Consider the following 19,863-nt stretch of genomic DNA (forward strand, 5'->3'; position numbering starts at 1 on the left):
GAGAGAGAGAGAGAGAGTGAGAGATATGTACCAGTGATGATGGTTACCGGCTTGGATTGGAGTCGGTCAGTGACTGGCTACGCAAGGGGCAGGTGTAGTACAGCAAACATATAGAAACTAGACCCTTTTTTTTTTTTTTTTTTTGTTCGTTCTCTGGTGATTTGAGATATATTAAAGGGAAATTTAGGTTTTGTTAGTATTTGGACTGCCAGAGTGAATGGGCCATTGGATGGATCATATTTATTTGTACCAATTTAATATTTTTCTTGTATTAATTTAGTTCCTTCTGTTTTCTGGACTGCTTAAAAAATTGAGCAGCCAAATTAATTTTATGATCTAAATTTAACATTTTAGGAGGCAAAATTTGAAATTTCGAAGGGGGCTAATTTGCATATCTTGATCTAAGTTATAGGTATTTTCAGCTACTAGGGAAAATTAAAAAAAAGCTAGGCCCCCTTAGCTCAACCTCTGACCATAATGTTGTCCTAAGAAAAAACTTAGGTATTTTGGAAGCAAAGCCCTCATCTCTCACATGAGAGACGAGTCACACGTGGATCTCACCATGAGGTCCAACCTCATGTGAGAAAAAGAAGTATTACTTTCGAAATATGTAAGAATTACCTACTGTTGTAATATTTGTCGCGAACCAAACGTCCCTAAAAGTAAGTATGACGGAGTCCAAAACCAAAAGCAAACACGGGTCTCCCCCATTAGCAATTTGTGTCAGCTTGCTATATTCAAGTCTCCCCGGGCAACTTCCGACGGCCCCACCCCCACCCGCTTATTCCTCCAGCATTTTTAACTTTTTACAGACCTAAAAGCTATTGTGGTTGATAGCATCATCAAGCGATACAATAAAGTTCCTGTTTATGTTGGCCGGGCTCCTCAGTTCTACATAAACTACAGCATGGCACTCGAGATGGTTTATCGGTTAAACATTGGTGGGAGCTCCATACCTGATACCACCAACGCAAGACACTGGAATGTTTAGAAAATGGTCCGAGGGCAGGACTGATTATTTGTTGTGCAACGGTACAAGCCCTCGTGATCCATCTTTGAAACTCAAATACTCAAAAATACCAAAATACATTGCACCGATGCTGTCTATCAGTCTGCAGCTACAATGGGTTCAGATGGGACTAGGAACTCAATGTCTAATTTGACATGGGGATTACCTGTTGAGACGGGATTCAATTATCTGGTGAGGCTCCATTTCTGTGAAATAGATCCTGGGATACACGTCTCTGGAACAAGGGAATTCACCATCTATATAGACTATCAGCTAGCAGAAGAAACGACAGATGTAATATTGTGGGATACTATAACGATACGCCATACCACAAGGACTACGTAGTAAGGATCCAAAACGAGGGCGAGGACACTCATACTCTGGCCATTGACCTACACCCTAGAACAGATGCAACTTTACGCGATGCCATTTTAAACGGTGTGGAAGTGTTCAAATTGAGCGACCTATCTGGCAATCTTGCCGGACTAAATATGGTCCCTCCACCGATGGATCAACAACCTGCTCTGGCAGCCAACAAGTCTAATACAAAGAAAACAATGTTCATTGCTATTGAAAGTGGTGTTGGCTTTTTAGTCGTGGCTGCTCTAGCGTGTTTCATGGTTCTCTGTAAATTGAAGAAGACTGAGTGTTATGGTTCTTACCATTCACTAGCAAAGTGGTGGTGTTGGTTGAGGCCAGATCCTTATAAAAGAGAGTTCTCAAGGAGAACTATGCCGCTACTTCAGACTAGATGAAATCAAAACAGCAACCAACAACTTCAATGAAGATCTAATTGTCGGTGTAGGTGGCTTTGGCAATGTTTACAAGGGACTGATTGAGCAAGGTAATGAATAATACCATGATTATCTTTTAATTTTTAGTTTTTTCCTGAATTAGTCCTATTTGCAATCCAACTACATATAATTAAGATTAGTGATACTATATTTTGTGGAGTTGTTTAATAATTTGATCAAATCCAACCTGTGTCAAGTTCCTATACGTATTGGACATGGCCATATATGAAGGAAAACTATTCTCTTACACTCATTTTACATCCATTATTTTACACAATATACACAATCAATGTTCTGATATACACATTTTAGAAGATAAAAGAAAATGTCCTCTTTTAAACACATGGAAGTGAGTATTATTGCCCATTTATAGAAATTGTTTAATGTGACCACCGTGTCCTATTTTAGGACATCTTCACATCTTATAGTTTCCAAAGAGCAACTAGACATAAGTCATACTCTTTGTTTATGCACAATAATACAAGAGTGGTGCTAGAGATGGTGTTAGGTTCTAAAGATTTAGGATTTTATGTATTTAGAACTCTAATGTGTAATATTGGCAAACCATGATCAAAACAATATGTTTAGTCTTGTTTAAGCTTGCTCAAAGTTGATTAATTATTGTAAAGTTGGAATCGAGAGGCTGCAGATGCATTGGGACATTTCGGCCTGGCTCGATCAATCGAAGGATAGACTCGATCGATCGAAAGTCGGCCAGATTGCGTTTTCTGCAGAATTTCCAACTCAGTCCTAACTCATTAAATGTTTAGGGTTTTATGTTTTTGCCTTAGGTATATAAGGCAAAACCCTAGCCACGTTTAGAGAGTTGCTTATGTTATATTGTTGCTCATACATTGCTGCTCATACATTGCTGCTCATACATTGCTGTTTTGTGTAAATCTCTTGTGAGATCTATAGAAGTTTTCCTTTACACAAAGTTTAGGGTTTTCAAGGTAGCGATTACTTCAGTATCTTGATGATCAACTCGGTTGCTACCATTGAAGCTTAAAGAATATCAAGCGTGGGTGCTTGTAGCTAATTGGAGAATCCAAGAAAGAAGGAGTCCGTGGATTCGGAGCTTGCACGTGGTCGTGTCAGTAAGTTCTACTGGTAGGTAGCATTAGGAAGTCGAGCGGGGAGCTTGTAAGTCCTTTTGTATGAACTTCGATTATTTCATAGTAGATTCAGGTTTGCCTTGAGGATCGGTAGGTCAAATCCTCCCCAGGTTTTTATCGTGTGGTTTCCTGGGTGATCATATCATTGTGTCTTTTATATTTCCGCTGCTTTATATTATTAATATGATTATATGTTTGTGATAACCTAGAATTGCATAATTTGACTAAGTTAATCACTTGGCTAATTAACTAGGTTAATCTGATTGTTTTAAGGGGTCTAAAATCGTTCAAGTGGTATCAGAGCGGGTAGCTCTTCTTGTTTGAGATTTTTTTTTTATCTCTGAGCTAATCCTTGACCCCTGTTGTCATGAAGCATAGACACTCTATTGTTGTTTCTCCTCATTTTGATGGAAATAACTATACTTATTGGAAAGTAAGGATGAAAGCATTCCTGAAATCCATTGATGAGAGAGTTTGGAATTCCGTTGAGTACGGATGGGAGAAGGCCATTACTCCTGTGAGTGAGTGGCAAACTTCTCAAAAAGAAGCAGCTGGGTTCAATAGCAAAGCTATGAATGCCATCTTTAATGCTGTTTTCATTAAGGAATTTAAGAGAATCTCTAATGTTGAGGTTGCTCATACTGCTTGGAAAATCCTTCAAACTGTGCATGAAGGCACAAAGGCAGTTAAGATAAACAAACTGCAGCAATTAACTTCTAAATTTGAGAGCATTAGGATGTTTGATGATGAATCATTTAATGAATTTTATGCCAAACTGAATGATATTGTTAATTCTGCTTTTAATTTGGGTGAAATCTATGATCAACCTAAAATTGTTAGGAAGATACTTAGATCTTTAACTGAAAACTTTAGACCCAAAGTGACTGCCATTACTGAAAGTAAGGATGTGGACTCCATCCCTGTTGATGAGCTTGTAGGATCTATTCAGTCCTATGAGTCTGACTTACCCAAAGCAAACAAATCCAAATCAATGGCTCTTAAGTCTGTTGATGATGTTGAGGTTGGTGGATTTGATGATGAGCTCTCTACTACAGAGATAGTTTACCTTGTCAAGAATTTTAGAAACTTTCTGAGAAACACTAACAGAAGGACAAGAGGTACAAACACTGCTAAACCTAGAAATTTTAGGAAGAATGATCCCACTAAGGTTAATAACTTTGAAAAACCTAGAGAAAAAGTAGGTCAATCTTCAAACAACTCTTTGGGTGCTCAGTGTTTTGGTTGTCAAAGGTACACTACAACAAAAGTGGGCTATAGTGATAAAAACATTTCGTCACAATATGTCCTTATTTCGTCACAAATACATATGGTGACGAAATGATGACGAAAAAACATTCGTCACCTAAGCTCCGTCACCTTATGTATTGGTGACGAAAATGTTTCATCACCAAAAAAGAAAAGATAGGTGACGAAATTTTTTCGTCACCAATAAAAAATGATAGGTGACAAAAGTTTTTTGTCACCTAATGTTTTCGTCACTAAACCTTACTTTCAGTGATGAAATATTTCGTCACCAGTTGACGCCCTTGCCACTGTCATGTCATGCCAAGGTATCAAAATGACCCTTTCATTATTAATCCTAGGCGAAACAAGTTTTCTACGTTCGTGATACCAAATGGGGTGAACCTTGGCATGTTGTGCAATGCGTACAATATAGGGAGTGTTTGATGTGCCAGAGCTGGGTGATGGAGAATCCAATGATCAAACAGAAGCTAATGAAGCATTCCAACAAGAAGCCATTAGCGATGTTGTCCCTATCGATGTTGAAGATAATGTTCAATATTGTAAGGGTGGTATTGAAGTTGAGAATATTCCAGAAGGTTGGGAGAGCAAGGAGATAACAATGAAGATGAAGTGCATAATATACAAGATTCTGATATAGATCCTGATATGGATTATGATATGTAGATTTCATTTTTTTTCCTTTATATATGGAAAAGTGCGTTTAATAATTTTTGATTCTCTATTATTTGTTCATGTATATTTCTATTTGATGTTCTAATTTATTTTTTGTACTTAGGAAGAATTTGTAATAAATAGACATTATATTTTATTTTTTATGTAAATCTATAGTTGCAGAAATGGTCAAAAAGGGCAAAGACTTATAATAAAATAACAGAATATGAGATGGAAAGAGCACAAAGAATCAAGCAAAACCAAGAGAAAATAAATGCTTTGAGATTGAAGCATCTGTCAACTTTTCTGCCTAAATGTGCAAATGTGGGAAGAAAGAGAGTAAATGTTCAGGTAGATGATGACAACTATGTACCAGCTGTTGGTGATGATGAGTTATCTAGTTCTTTAAATAATGAGGTACTATATATATGATTTGGTGCATGCAATACTTCGTACTTTGTAATATTGTGATGAAATAACTTTTTTTTTTAATGAATTTAAAAATCTATACATATTTTGGTATGATACAGATGGCACTAGGACGAAGCACTCGTTCACGCCGTGAGAAATTTACCCCAACAGTCCAGCATAAGGGCCCATTATCGAGCCTACTTCCCGATGGAGATTCTGAGGTACTATATACATGATCTGGTGCCTGAGATACTTTGTATTATTGTTCTTGGAATGATTAATGAAAATCATTGACTGAAGATATTTTAAATGATGAAATAAATTATTTATATCTTAACTTGTAATGAATTTAGATATCTTTATATACTTTTGCATGATACAGATGGCTCGTTATAGGCGTGAGGAATCTACCCCAGTAGTCCAGCATACCGGCCCAGCATCGAGCACGCATCTTGGTGGAGATTCTCTTGCCCAAATTTCTACTAATGTAGAGGCACAGCTTGTGGGCACACCGTCTACCACGGATGGTGAGATATTTAAGTTCCATTACTTGATTTCGTAATAACACTATATTTGGTTCATTTGTTGATTTAATTTATATTATGTCTTGATAGCATTGACTAGTAGACGTGTTCGTGGCATGACGCGTGGATTAGGGGTACGAGGACTTGTTGAGAAACATGGGAAGCTACCGGTTTGCATTGCCCCAGAGTTTTGTGCTCCTATTGGTGAACATGCAGGGAAGTTTGCTAGCCAAATTGGTGTACAAGTGCGTACAAACGTGTCCACTATGAATGCTTATAGTTGGAAGAATGTTGGCAGTGGTGAAAAAGAGGCGATCATTCAAAATGTGGCGGTACTTTAAATTTTTATAGTTGTCCATGAGTTTGATTTTGTTATTTTCATTACATTGCTTTATACTTTATGCTGTATTTTATAGTGTATTGTTGATGTTGTCACTAAGCATATTGAATTCAAGGCATAATATTTTCTTTATACATACCTCACTTTGCAGGATCAATTTGATATACAAGGAGAATCTGTACTTGTGAACAAATCTCTAAATACAAAGTGTGGTAGATTATTGAGCAGTTACAACAACAGGTTGTTTGCAAAATATAAAAAACTTGTAAAGGATGAAGGAATCAGGTATGCAAGAAACCACCCACCAAAAAATGTCACACGAGAAAAATGGATTGAACTAATTGATGGAAAGTGGAGTGACGAAGATTGGCTGGTAATTAATACTTTGAAAATTTTAATTATAAATGAAGTATGTTCTCACTTTTCACCTAGATAATACCTACCTATATATGCATTAGATTAATGTTTTATGTAGATCTTATTATGGTGTCATGTCTATTAGATTATTCGTTCTATCAAATTTGTTGGATTAATGCTTATTTGGAAAGTGGAGTAGATTTATATTGTAATCTCTATATATAACTTAAGTCAAAACTCTAATATTTTCTTTGTCTTTATTCTTTATAGAAAGTCTCAGAAAGAAATGCTAAAAATAGAAATAAAGAGGGAACGGTTGACAAACACATTCATAGATGTGGAAACAAGTCGCTTGCAGTTAGGGTGGATGAGGCGGTGTGTTATTTCAATTTTTCAAAAGCTTAGTATATTACTTGCTGTAATTAATTAACTTGTCTACTAACATTGGAAAGCAAACTACCCAGAGACAAAAAAATGGAGGTCATATTCCTAAGGTGGCACAACTCTACTATGATACCCACTTCAATTCAAGGACAAAACAGTGGGTACACCCTGATTGTGAACATACATATGTATGTATATCAGTACATGCCTTGAGTTTGCAAAACTAGAATATATGTATTTTTATTCTATATTTGTTTGCAAAACTAGAACATATGTATTTTGATGGTTTTTATTATTTGAAATGACAGCAAGAGATGTTGAGAGTACAAGATGAGCATTGTAGCACTCCTGAAGCACAGCCTTTGACTGAAGAGGAGATATCTATGATGGTTCTTAAGCCAAGATCTGGCTATGTAAAGGACTTGGCATGAGGCCTTCCTCATCTCTTAAGACTCCTGCCTCATCTTCCTCAACTCAGTATACTCAACAACTTGAAGGTCGAGTAGAAGAGCTCCAGGATGCAAACTACAAGCTGGAGGGTCGAGTAGAAGAGCTCCAGGATGCAAACTTAAGGCTAGAGGAGAAGATGGATTGCATCATACAATATTTGAGGAGCAAAGGTGACAATGACATCTGTGGCAGTGGGGGAGCTCATCTACTAACTAGAACACACCTTGGTTAGTGTCTTATTTTCTTGCCTAAGAGCATTAGTATTAGAGCTTATATATTGTATATGTTGCTATAATGGTGGTGGCTGTGTTTATTGTTTAATGGTGGTGGTGTGTTTTTTGTTTATAGTGGTGGCTGTGGTTTTTGTTTAATGGTGGTGGCTAGTTTTTTTTTTTTTTTTAAATAGTGTTGGCTAGATTTTTTTATTCTTTGTGGCGGTTGGGTTTGTGTTTATGATGGTGGCTGGGTTTTTGTTTTGGATTGCACTTTATTTGTTTTGTTTTAAATTGATATTTTTTTGCATTCTTTGTGATTTCTCCATGGTTTGTAATATGGGTTTGGTTTTTTTTTTTTTAGAGAATGTTGTGGGTTTTCTTTCTTTGATAGTTTGGCTTCATGTGATGTTGCATTATGATTATTTTTCTAGTTTGTTATTAGGTATTCTGTGGACATTTTCTGCATTGTCTTTCTATATATATATATATATATATATTTGGTAGTACATCTTATCAAGGATATATGTTTGCAGTCTAGTTTGTTATTGATGTATTTTCCTTTATACTTGTGCAGATAAGGGATTGGTGGCAAAAAGATAGCTTTTGTGGAACTACTTGAACTTAAATAATTTTCTGTAAAGTTTGGAAGCTAAGACATCATTTGTATATAAATGGTTGTAATTACTTTGTGAACATCTTTATTGCATTTTTAGATTGTATGGATGTTTTTTTATGGATTTGGTTTGAAATGAATGGATGTGTTTTTATTTTATTTTATGGATTTGGTTAGAAATAAACAGGTTAATATAATGGCAAGTAAATGTAAAGAATATTAATAAAAAAATAAAATTGGTGACGATAATTTTCTTCGCCATATCTGACTATAAGCAAAAATTGGTGACGAAATAATTCGTCACCTGATCTATTGAAGTAAAAAAAAAAAAAAAACAATCGGTGATCAAAACTTCGTCACCTAATCTATTGATATTGGAAAAAAAATATTTGTGNAAAAAAAAAAAAAAAACAATCGGTGATGCAAAACTTCGTCACCTAATCTATTGATATTGGAAAAAAAAATATTTGGTGACGAAATATTTCATCACTGAAAGTAAGGTTTAGTGACGAAAACATTAGGTGACAAAAAACTTTTGTCACCTATCATTTTTTATTGGTGACGAAAAAATTTCGTCACCTATCTTTTCTTTTTTGGTGATGAAACATTTTCGTCACCAATACATAAGGTGACGGAGCTTAGGTGACGAATGTTTTTTCGTCATCATTTCGTCACCATATGTATTTGTGACGAAATAAGGACATATTGTGACGAAATGTTTTTATCACTATAGCCCACTTTTGTTGTAGTGATCACACTCGACTTAACCCACACCACTCACCACCCCATGCAACGCCCACCTAATTTCTCACTTCCCTCCCCACCAACTTTCTTCCCTTTGCCCTTGCATAATGGAGTTCCACAACAACAACAACAACTCACAGGGCATCATCATCATCCCTTGTACATGTCTTCTAATAAGCCACCCACCACATTGGTGGATTCAGTCAGTGCAGCTATTGCCACAGACCGAAACTTCACAACAGCACTAATGGCAGCTGTTTCATCGATCATGGGTTCAACTCAGAACAAAAATAATACTAGTAATATAAGTGGACAGGACACTTGCTCTGATGAAATGGCTGTAGTGCCTGTTTCCCCACAACGTCCTGATCAATCCTGCACCACTTTTGCCACAAATTAGTCCTAGCTTGTTTCTAAATGAAGAAATAAAACAAACTAGTACTGCAAGCACTGGATTAGTTTTAAACGTGAATATTAATTTGTTTGCCTAGCAATAAGAAGCTGGTATGTACAGAAATGTTTTTCAGTTTTGGTGGCTTGTATCAATGGGTCGGCAAGCATAAATTCCCATCCATTGTTGTTGTTGGACAAAGCAAAAAAACGATGTTAATTATATATAGCTGCATTTTTTTTTTAAATGTCCTGCCCCTCTTGAAAAGAAAAGTTTTAACAATTTTCATCCTAAAAAATGCTGCATAATTTTGAATTTGTGGAAAACCCCAATTTTCTATGCACTACAATTTTCTACATCTATATATCTATATATATATATATAATAATAATAGGAGAAACTAAGAGAAACTCAAATTAGAATTTCAAATTAGAGTTCCAATTTTACATTATATGTTCTAAATTATTTATTCTTAAAGAGTTTTATTTTTTAATTTTAGAATCAAATGTGGGACCATATTATAAATATTTATCCAAGTGAGTTATTAAGTACAAAAACCAAAAAGTCTAAAATAAATGAATCGTAAAAAAAAAATGCTTCACAATAATTTTAAAAAAATGATAATTTACATTTTATACCTAATAATATCTTTATAAAAATTTTAAAGGGTTAACAAAATATAAAAATGACTATCAAAAATATTTAAATTATATATATAGGTATTATATTATGTATTTTATTATATATTTTTAAGTGTATTCATGCATATGCAAGAGGTTACAAACTAGTTTAAAAATAAATAAAAGCCTCTACATTTAAACAAGAGTTTTGTAACTCAATTTGACCTCATGATGTTTTCAACAAAGAAATCAATGTTCAAATCACTCATTCCCATTGTTGTAATTATTAAATAATCTCAACTAAAAGAATACCTATTGAATTATTAAAAAAAAAAAGCTCTATTTTTAAAATTAATCTTTACATAATTTAGATTAAATATTATAAATATAAATGTGTATCTTGTGACATATTATTTAAAATCTTAAATAATACCACACTATAGACATTGTTATAAGTTCCAGTTAATTTAATTCATAAAATCCTTATCATTAAATACGAGATTTAGGATTCAAATTCTATCTACATCAAGAACTAGTGATAAATTATCACGGAGTTGACGCAATGGAGAAAATTCTATTAATACAGGCAGGATCAAATGCTACAAGTGGACCAAATTCTCTTCTTCTTTTTTTTGTTTTATTTTGAATTGAAAAATAAAAATTTTGATTAGGAATATTTAATTCTGTGCGAATATAGTCATCAACAGCACCAGTGGTCTAGTGGTAGAATAGTACCCTGCCACGGTACAGACCCGGGTTCGATTCCCGGCTGGTGCAACTTCTTTTATTTTATTTTTTTATTCTTAACTCCAACAATCATTTCTTTCCTCTTTTCAGCACAAAGATTTGCAGATTTTGTTATTCTTTACTTTCTTTACTTCTTAACAATGCTCGACCAAACATTTAACAATATCAACATGTAGTGGTTGAGAGGGAATTAAAGAAAGCAGAGACTTGGCAAAATTTTTGCTGTACTTGTAGCTCTTTATGCAAACTAAATCCGTATAATAAAACTTTTCTTATCATATATGACCACAGAAGTAACATTTCTTTTTGCTATCATCTAATGCTAAACAGAATGATGTCACATTTATTTATAAACACATCAATTACCTTTACACAAAGCTCTAAAGCATTGGAATTTGGAAGTCAAAAGGGCATGTTACATATTGAAAGGGTCATGTACCCCTATCATTGCTTTACCATAGCCTGGCTTAGCTTTAACACCAAACATACAATCTCCTATGCAGCTTTGGCAAATCCCACCCTGAGATTACCAAAATCAAACACTGTGTGGTATGCTCCCAAGAACAGATCTCCAAGAACCCTGCATTCAGACATTTCTGTAATACACTATAGATTCATTTATATATCTTAACCTTCAAACTTGATGATGCATTAAGAAATGTAGAGTTTTCATGCATAATTAGGTGCATAGGCATCTGAATGCAAGTTCAGACTGGTGAATATGTACGAAGTCAGAAGCCATTATATATATATATATAGAGAGAGAGAGAGAGAGAGAGAGAGAGAGTAATCAAAGCCGTACCAGAGGGGTCCTTGAGGAGGAGGAACATCCAAAGCACCAAACCCACTAACGCAGACAGTGCCATAATTTTCTTCAACTCTGAGCGTGTACTGAGTTGAAGGTCCAAAAGGAGTAAGAGATTTTCAAAAACAATAAGCATATTTATACTAGGATTGGAACACAAATTAGAAGAGATTCATTATAGTATTTTGCATTCATTCTCAAAATTTGAGGGTTTTTTATTTATTTATAGATAAGCTACTTGTGTAACAAAGTAATACATGAAGGTGATAAAAAAAAAAAATTTGAGCAAGCTAGCACTGAATAAAAGCTTGAGCCCATAGTTTTTGTTTTGTAATGAAAAATCACGATAATGAAAATCAAATTATCCAGAACATTTAGTCATGTGAGTTGTTATATTCTAAGGTCTACCCCATTTGATATTATGGCATGAATTATTATTTTCAATGGTGTATCATGTTTGCTCTTCCAAACAAAATGCAAAGAAGTTAACTAATGCATAAAAAGATACACACCTGCTCTGGAGAGAGGGGGAAGGATTTGTTCCCAATTGTGAATGAAATATACGGCATGCCAGCTATATTATCGCAGTCAATAAATGACTTTCCTATTGGATTCGGGAGCCTCTCACACAGCTTTAACAGATGGAAATTAAAAAAATTAAAAAAGAGGAAAAAAGAAAAAAATAATTGTTGTTAGTCCTAGTCTATACATACAAAAGTGATGTGACAATTAGAAAAAAAAAAAGTTCTATTCTTTGGAGAGAAATTACCTCATTTACATATGTAAATACTTTTTCCTTTGTTCTCCTTTCCTTAAGCTGTACTTGAATCCAGTAGACAATCATCCCACAAAAAGTACAGAAGGCACTCTCATGATCATCAACTGATGACCCGGCCTGAGTTTCATTATAAACCATTGATGCAATCCCAGTGCTGCAAAGTTTGGTTTTTCTTGTGATAACTGAGAATGAAGAAATACAAAATCTTCCCCACGATCATCCCATAAAACAACAAAAAAGGACGCAAGTTGATTACCTTAAATGATGAGTGCCATTGCAGAGTCCAACACCTACGCATACTGTCTCAGGTCTTACCTGCAAACACGGGAAGTGAACTCTTAAAATTCTAGGAAGGAGCTGTAGATAACCATTGATAGAGTTAATAGAAAAATTAAAGGGCTAAGGAAAACGAACCCCTTCTATTAGGTATTCCCATATCATACTGCCATACTTATACATGACAGTTTTACATTCTATACTCACAATCCCTGCAGCTCCAATGGCATGATTTATTTGAGCCACAATGGTCTGAAAACAAGGTAGAACAAAAATTGTCACAGAAGAAAATACTGCAAAGTGAGAAATTTAAACTAGCTTAAAGTATAGTATTGATACAGTTGGACCAGCAAGNTACTTGTTCCAAGTTCCCAAAAAGTGGTTGTGAATGCCTTATTTGCACACTACTTGATCATTTAAACTTTAAAGCCCCTCTATCAAGAAATTAAGTTTAATAAAACTATCAATGGCATGTTCATGCACGTATGAAAGAGCTGGAAAGTGCATAAAGGCCTATTAAGCGCGAGTCGTAACAATAAACACACACATAACGAAAGAAAAATCAGACATGGCTACTACTTATGATGATGATGAATAGTATAGTAGAGTAATAGGTAGGAAACTTCGCAGTTGATATACCTGATTTAGGACACAAGGTGGTCGAGGCTGACAATTGAGAAGTTATATAGATATATATACGTTTATGTAGGAGTTGCCAATGCGCGAAAGAGTATCAAGTACGTATAAGATGTTTTTGACTAAAGTGGTGGGTAACATAAAGTTTTGTCGTCCACTATTTCACGATAATTATTTCCTTGCTAGCTAGCGTGTGTGATGTCCTTAGTTTCATGGGAGTTGTTCTTAGTCAGTCTCAAACTAATATTCTGCGATTACTTGTTCGATCAGGGAAGAGGAAACCACCACGTAACTTCGTGGAGTTGTAGGATGATATACATATATGCATGCTCTTTTGTTTTTGAGTACGGATTGACGAAACAACGTTGTCTCTTGCTTGACCACGCCACACACGATAATGAGTGATAATCTAACATGCCAAACGACACAAATATTCTGCATGCTTTTTAGCGGAAGACACGTCGTTTAAAGCAATGGTCAGTCGTGTATAAGTTATAACAACCAATCTTCTCTATCACCCCTTTTTTTTTCTTTGGTGAAAAGAGACACGTCGTTTAAAGCAATGGTCTGTCGTGTATAACAGCCAATCTTCTCTATCACCCCTTTTTTTTTTCTTTGGTGAAAAGCTTAGGTAATTTAATTACTTGAAATAAGCATAAGTGTGTAGATAGCTAAGAATATAATCAGTGTGACACGTTAACCAAAAAAAAAAAAAAAAAAAAAAACTCAGTGCGACACATGACATAGAAGAGCAACGATTAAGCAACACGTAGAAGGAGAAAATTGCTTTTTGCCCCTTTCTGAAAAAAAAATCCAGCATTTTGCCATCTTTTTCAAATTAATTAGGAAAATGCTCCTCTTTTGAAAATCGAGTTTCTGAAAATCAATTTAGGCCCTATAGCGGCGTTTTCAAGGACCCTATAGTAACGTTTTAAGGACCTATAATGACGTTTTGTAACTCGATTTTCATAAAGTCGAGTTACATGCAATTTTTTTTCCTTTTTTTACCTATAACTCGACTTTATGAAAATCAAGTTACAAAACGTCACTATAGGTCCTTAAAACGTCACTATAGGGTCCTTAAAAACGCCGTTATAGGACCTAAATCGATTTTCAGAAACTCGATTTTCAAAAGAGGGGCATTTTCCTAATTAATTTGAGAAAGATGGCAAAATACTGAATTTTTTTTCAGAGAGGGGCAAAAAGCAATTTTGTCCACACGTAGAAAGCATAACTAGACATAACTAATAAGATCTCAAGTATAAATAAAGGCTCATTCTAAAAGAAGAGATTCCGTAAACACATTATAACTATAAAACAATAAATTCTACTTTTTTTCAAAATTATGATTACAAAAAGTTTAGAACCCAAGGATAACACAAATTCATTGGAAACCACGTCTCCTAAGTCATTAGTTTAAATCAATATTATTAATTCCTTTTCAGTTTTTCTATTGAAATGGAATATTTCGATACTGATCTATTTCAGTGTACTGTTTTGAGATTCCTAAAAAAGACATATATAATTTGTCTAAAAAAATTAAATAAAGTGGTATTAAAAAAAACATTTATTATAATTTTTCTACAAATAAAATTCACATTTTGGATAATTGTAAAAAAAACAATATATGTGAGAGTTGAAGCACTTATTGCATGGACAAAAGTTATTAATATTTTAATTATATATAGATCCTAAATAAAATTCACAAATGTTATGTCGACAATATTTTCATAATACTTTAATAAAATATCCTAAATGACAAGTTATTACGGGTTAATATAGGTGGGCAAAAAATTAATTTTAGTAGTAGGTTCAAATTAAAACCAATAACAATTTTCAACCTATAATTTGGTATGAAAGTGTTGTGAAAATGTTGTAAACATAACATTTTTCCTAATAATAATACTTTTTTTTAGTATAAAATTATAAATAAACATTAATATATATTAATAATATTATATTCCATTGTACCTAGACAACACCTAGTCTGACACTTGATTTTTTTAAAAAACTTTTCTTTGTCATTTAATTTCCAAAACTAACCATAGCTAATAATGTGTGACTCAGTAAAAGTTGAAACTTAAAAGAGTACTAGACTCTAGAAGATAGTAGAAACTAGGAAATAGAAAATTAAGGCTGTGTTCGTTTCTAGTGAAATGGAAATTCGGAAAATATTTACATCATTGAGTGTGTTTGGGTGCATATGAAAATATGGTCAAACTGAAAATCCATTTCAGTTGATCGCAAATTAAACCCTTTAGACCCGAAAATTGGTTTACATTGTGATTTTACCTTCAATCAATTTCCACTCTCCTTACTAACACACAAGCTGAAGGAATGAGAGAGAGAGACCCAACTCTAGCCACTGCTGATCCACCTTCGTCGCTGCCTCCACTCGCCAATTCGCCTCTACCGCTTCCTCCTCTCTTCTCTCTTCCATCTCTTCCTCTTCTCGTCCTTTCTCTTTCTCTCTATTTCCCTATGACCCACCAAGGCCGAATCTTGAACTGCATGTCATCGATCTACACCTCGTCACCCACCAACGCCGTTGTTGCCCACCCATGCCATCACCACCTCAATGATCTCGCTGCCCTCTTTGGATTTATTTTTTTAGCGTTTTTTTTTATTGCAAATAATATTTTATCTTGGGGGTGGTGGATTGATGGCTGGGATGGGTTTTTTTAGGTTATGTGATGAGTTTGCTATGGCTTTCAACAATGGCTGGGGTGGGTTTTTTCAAGTTGTATGATGGGTTTGTTGTGGGTTTCAATGGTGGATCTATGGTGGGTTTGTTGATTACGATTTTTTCAAGTTAATTGGTTATGTGGTGGTTGGTGGTGGTTGATGGTGGTCAAGTTCATAGTAGCCGGTGGTGACTGGGTTTATGGTGGTGACTATGGTGGTTAGGCTTATGAAAATAGGTTTTTACATGCAAAACCAAACACAGAAAATAATTTTCTGACGAATTTTTAACAACATACACAAACTATTGAAAAGTTTTCCTTTTTCATAAAATATATTCACTTGAAAATATTTTACACTCGAAAAATATTTTACATATTGTCAAACGTAACTTTAAATAGTAAAAGAAGAAGAAGAAGAGGGAGAAACAAAGAAGAGAGGAAGAAAAAGGAGATCAAGAAATGGAGAAGAGAAGAATAAGAATGGCAACCAATGACATGGTGGGGACCTCAGATTGATGGGTTTGTAGTTTTTATTTTTATTTTTTAAATTCAAAATTTGATACTGGCCGAAATGTACATTTTAGCTGAAAATTGGTCGGAACTTGATGGAACGATCGGAACTTCCTGAAACTAGCCGAGATTTGACCCAAAGTGGAATGGGTGGTATTATTGTATCAAATTGCATGCCGGTACGAGATATTTTGGCCATTCAGGTGGAATGGAACAAAATTAATAACATTGGTTATTTCCAAAGCTAACCACAACTAATAATGTGTAACTTAGTAAAAGTTGAAACTTAAAAGAGTACTAGACTCTAGAAAATAGTAGAAACTAGAAACTAGAAAATTAAAAGAGTAAAAGAAGAAGAAGAAGAAGAAGAAGAAAGGAAGAAGAAAGAGATGAAGAAATGGGGAAGAAAAGAAGAAGAATGACAATTAGCGACATGATAGGGATCTCAAATTGAAGGGTTTGCAGTTTTTTCTTTTTCTTTTTTAAATTCAAAATTTGATATCGGCTAAAATGTAAATTTTAGCCAAAATTGGTCGGAACTTGACGAGATGGCGGAAACTTCCCGAAACTAGTCAAAATCTGACTTGAGGTGAAACAGGTGGTATTATTGTACTAGATTGCATGCCAATACAAGATATTTTTGCCATTCCAGCTAGAACGAAACAAAATTAATAATATTGGTCATTTCCAAAACTAACCATAGCTAATAATGTGTAGCTCAGTAAAAGTTGAAACTTAAAAGAGTACTAGACTCTAGAAGACTGTAGAAAGTAGAAACTAGAAAATTAAAAGAGTAAAAGAAGAAGAACAAGAGGGAGAAGAGAGGAAGAAGGAGATGAAGAAATGGAGAAGAGAAGAAGAAGAATGACAACCAGCGACATGGTGGGGACCTTAGATTGATGGGTTTGTAGTTTTTTTTTTTAGTCAAAATCTGATATCTACCGAAATGTGCATTTCTACCGAAATGTGCATTTCAGCCGAAATTGGCCAGAACTTAATGGGATGGTTGGAACTTCCCAAAATTGGTTGAAATTTGACCCAAGGTGGAACAGGTGGTATTACCATACCAGATTGCATGTTGGTACGAGATATTCTGGCCATTTCGGCCGGAATGGAATGAAATTAATAACATTGGTCATTTCCAAATCTAACCACAGTTAATAATATGTGGCTCAGTAAATATTGAAACTTAAAAGAGTACTAGACTCTGGAAGACAGTAGAAAGTAGAAACTAGAAAATGAAAAGAGTAAAAGAAGAAGAACAAGAGGGAAAAGAGGAAACAGAAAGGAGATGAAGAAGAAGGAGATGAAGAAATGGAGAAGAGAAAAAGAAGAATGGCAACCAATGACATGGTAGGGACCTCAGATTGATGGGTTTGTAGGGTTTTGTTTATTTTTATTATTTTTTTTTTAAGTCCTAAAATTTGATTCCGGCCCGAAATGTACATTTTAGCAAAAATTGGCTAGAACTTCCCAAAACTGGCTAGAATTTGACCCAATGTGGAATAGGTGGTATTACCATATCGGATTGCATGCCGGTACGAGATATTTCGGCTGGAATAGAACGAAATTAATAACATTGGTCATTTCCAAAACTAATCACAACTAATAATGTGAGGCTTAGTAAAAGTTGAAACATAAAAGAGAGTAGACTCTAGAAGACAGTAGAAACTAGAATTTTAATAAGTAAAAGAAGAAGAACAAGAGGGAGAAGAAGAAATTGAGGAGAGAGGAAGAAGAAGGAGATGAAGAAATTGAGANTTTTTTTTTTTTTTTTTTTTTTTTTTTTTTTTTTTTTATTTATGTCAAAATCTAATATCGGCCGAAATTGGCCGAACTTCCCAAAACTGGGTGGAATTTGACTCGAGGTGGAACAAGTGGTATTACTGTATTGGATTATGTGCTGGTACGAGATATTCTGGCCATTCCAGCTAGAACGAAACAAAATTAATAACATTGGTCATTTCCAAAGCTAACCACAACTAATAATGTGTGGCTCAGTAAAAGTTGAAATTTAAAAGTGTACTAGACTTTAGAAGATAGAAGAAACTAGAAAATTAAAAGAGTAAAACAAGAAGAACAAGAGGGAGAAGAAGAAATGGAGAAGAGAGGAAGAAGAAGAAGGAGATGAAGAAATGGAGAAGAGAAGAAGAAGAATGACAACCAATAACATGGTGGGGACCTCAGATTGATGGGTTTGTAGGTAGGGTTTTTTTTTTTTTTTTTTTTTTTTAAATAATTTTTAGTGAAAATCTGATATTGACTAAAATGTATGTTTCAATCAAAATTGACCAGAACTTAACGGAATGGTTGGAACTTCTCGAAACTGGCTGGAATTTAACCCGAGGTGGAACGGGTGGTATTATCGTACCAGATTGCATGTTGGTACAAGATATTTCGACCATTCCAACTGGAACAGAATGAAATTAATAACATTGGTTTAAATCTCTCATCCTTTACCCTTGGAGTTGAAACTCAAAAAAAAAAAAAAAAAAAATGCACAAACAATTGAATTAGGACCTACATGGCTCTACTTCTACTTTTGTTTTATGATAAAATTATTGCATCCCTTGAAATTTTTTGACATTAACAAGTCTATTTTAATAAATGATTAATATAATTTAAAAAAATGTAAATTGACATGATAAGAACAAGTAAATTTTATAATAAATTACTAATATATAGACCATATATATATTTTTTTTCATTTAACATTTGAGTGATGACCTACAGCTTAAATCAATGACCTAATAATTATAGTCTGGTTCATTTATAATAATCATAGTCTATAATTTTTAACAGTTATTGTACACAATGAATTGCTCAATTAATCTAAAAGCTATTATATATATTAAAAAAGAAAAAGAGGTTGAAATATACTATTAATTCCTAAAGTTTGCCTAATGAGTGACTGTGATCACTAAAATTTCAAAAATAAACTAGGAAAATTAAAAAAAAAAAAAAAAGAAGTTAAACAGTGAGACGACCAATTTAAATAAAATCTTCTGTTTCATTTGTCTGAAGCAATAAATTTAGTGATCAAATGGTGAAAAACCCAACGGAACAGCATATTTCTGCCCCAAAAAAAGGCCCAAACCTCTTTTGGACCTACAGGATTGGGCGCCGCTACCCCACGAAAGGCCAGAGCGGTATTCACAGGATGAATTTGGGCTTCGGCCCAACCCAGACCAGAAAAGATGAAAAGAATCCGAAAAAGAAAAAGTTGCAGAATGAATGAATTATTGCAAGAAATGAAAATGTTACAAATTTAACTTAGAAGCGAAGGAATGAGAGAGTGTCAGTAGTGAGTAGCGAGTCAGTTTATTTTGAAAATCAAAACGAAAAGAGAGAGAGAAAAATGAGTTTGGATGATGAAGAGTGGGAGTGGGACTTGAGTGCGGAAGAACTCGATACTCTTGAAAGAGACGCTCTCTTGAAATTCGCCGCTAAACCACCACCACCAACACCGCCGCCGCCGTCACAACAACAACAACAACCGCACTCTTCACATTTCAACAACAATAACCACTACTTTGATCGCTC

The 19,863-nt window shown here is 34.4% G+C and overlaps 2 protein-coding genes and 1 non-coding gene across 3 annotated transcripts; 2 read left to right on the top strand and 1 right to left on the bottom strand.

Moving 5' to 3' along the window:
* Positions 1-5,045: 5,045 nt before the first annotated feature.
* Positions 5,046-8,288, top strand: LOC136071354 (uncharacterized). The gene is made up of 9 exons (XM_065782528.1): positions 5,046-5,252; positions 5,366-5,467; positions 5,629-5,773; positions 5,861-6,102; positions 6,262-6,483; positions 6,738-6,842; positions 6,932-7,039; positions 7,160-7,528; positions 8,091-8,288. Exons 1-8 carry the CDS (start codon positions 5,067-5,069, stop codon positions 7,280-7,282), a joined length of 1,233 nt encoding a protein of 410 aa, XP_065638600.1. The 5' UTR covers positions 5,046-5,066; the 3' UTR covers positions 7,283-7,528; positions 8,091-8,288.
* Positions 8,289-10,590: 2,302 nt separating this feature from the next.
* Positions 10,591-10,661, top strand: TRNAG-GCC (transfer RNA glycine (anticodon GCC)). The gene has a single exon. It is a non-coding gene; the product is annotated as a tRNA-Gly (tRNA).
* A 222-nt stretch (positions 10,662-10,883) lies between these two features.
* Positions 10,884-12,838, bottom strand: LOC136071359 (aspartic proteinase oryzasin-1-like). Its single transcript, XM_065782535.1, has 7 exons — positions 12,830-12,838; positions 12,629-12,742; positions 12,471-12,529; positions 12,206-12,368; positions 11,949-12,068; positions 11,434-11,522; positions 10,884-11,211 (listed from the first exon to the last, which is right to left on the bottom strand). The coding sequence occupies exons 2-7, from the start codon at positions 12,671-12,673 to the stop codon at positions 11,127-11,129; spliced, it is 561 nt and encodes a 186-aa protein (XP_065638607.1). The 5' UTR covers positions 12,674-12,742; positions 12,830-12,838; the 3' UTR covers positions 10,884-11,126.
* Between the last annotated feature and the right edge of the window lie 7,025 nt (positions 12,839-19,863).

The sequence above is a fragment of the Quercus suber genome, unplaced genomic scaffold (assembly GCF_002906115.3).
Source record: "Quercus suber isolate HL8 unplaced genomic scaffold, Cork oak 2.0 scaffold_305, whole genome shotgun sequence".
Taxonomy (NCBI): domain Eukaryota; kingdom Viridiplantae; phylum Streptophyta; class Magnoliopsida; order Fagales; family Fagaceae; genus Quercus; species Quercus suber.

Bases quoted from the DNA above. Each gene is read 5' to 3' on its own strand.
- LOC136071354 (XM_065782528.1), top strand. From the start codon at position 5,067: ATGGAAAGAGCACAAAGAATCAAGCAAAACCAAGAGAAAATAAATGCT. The intron at 5,468-5,628 runs GTACTATATACA...TGCATGATACAG, and splicing joins TTCCCGATGGAGATTCTGAG to ATGGCTCGTTATAGGCGTGA. The intron at 6,103-6,261 runs GTACTTTAAATT...CTCACTTTGCAG, and splicing joins CGATCATTCAAAATGTGGCG to GATCAATTTGATATACAAGG.
- LOC136071359 (XM_065782535.1), bottom strand. From the start codon at position 12,673: ATGTATAAGTATGGCAGTATGATATGGGAATACCTAATAGAAGGG. The intron at 12,369-12,470 runs GTAATCAACTTG...CAAACTTTGCAG, and splicing joins AATGGCACTCATCATTTAAG to CACTGGGATTGCATCAATGG. The intron at 12,069-12,205 runs GTAATTTCTCTC...CATCTGTTAAAG, and splicing joins TATTTACATATGTAAATGAG to CTGTGTGAGAGGCTCCCGAA.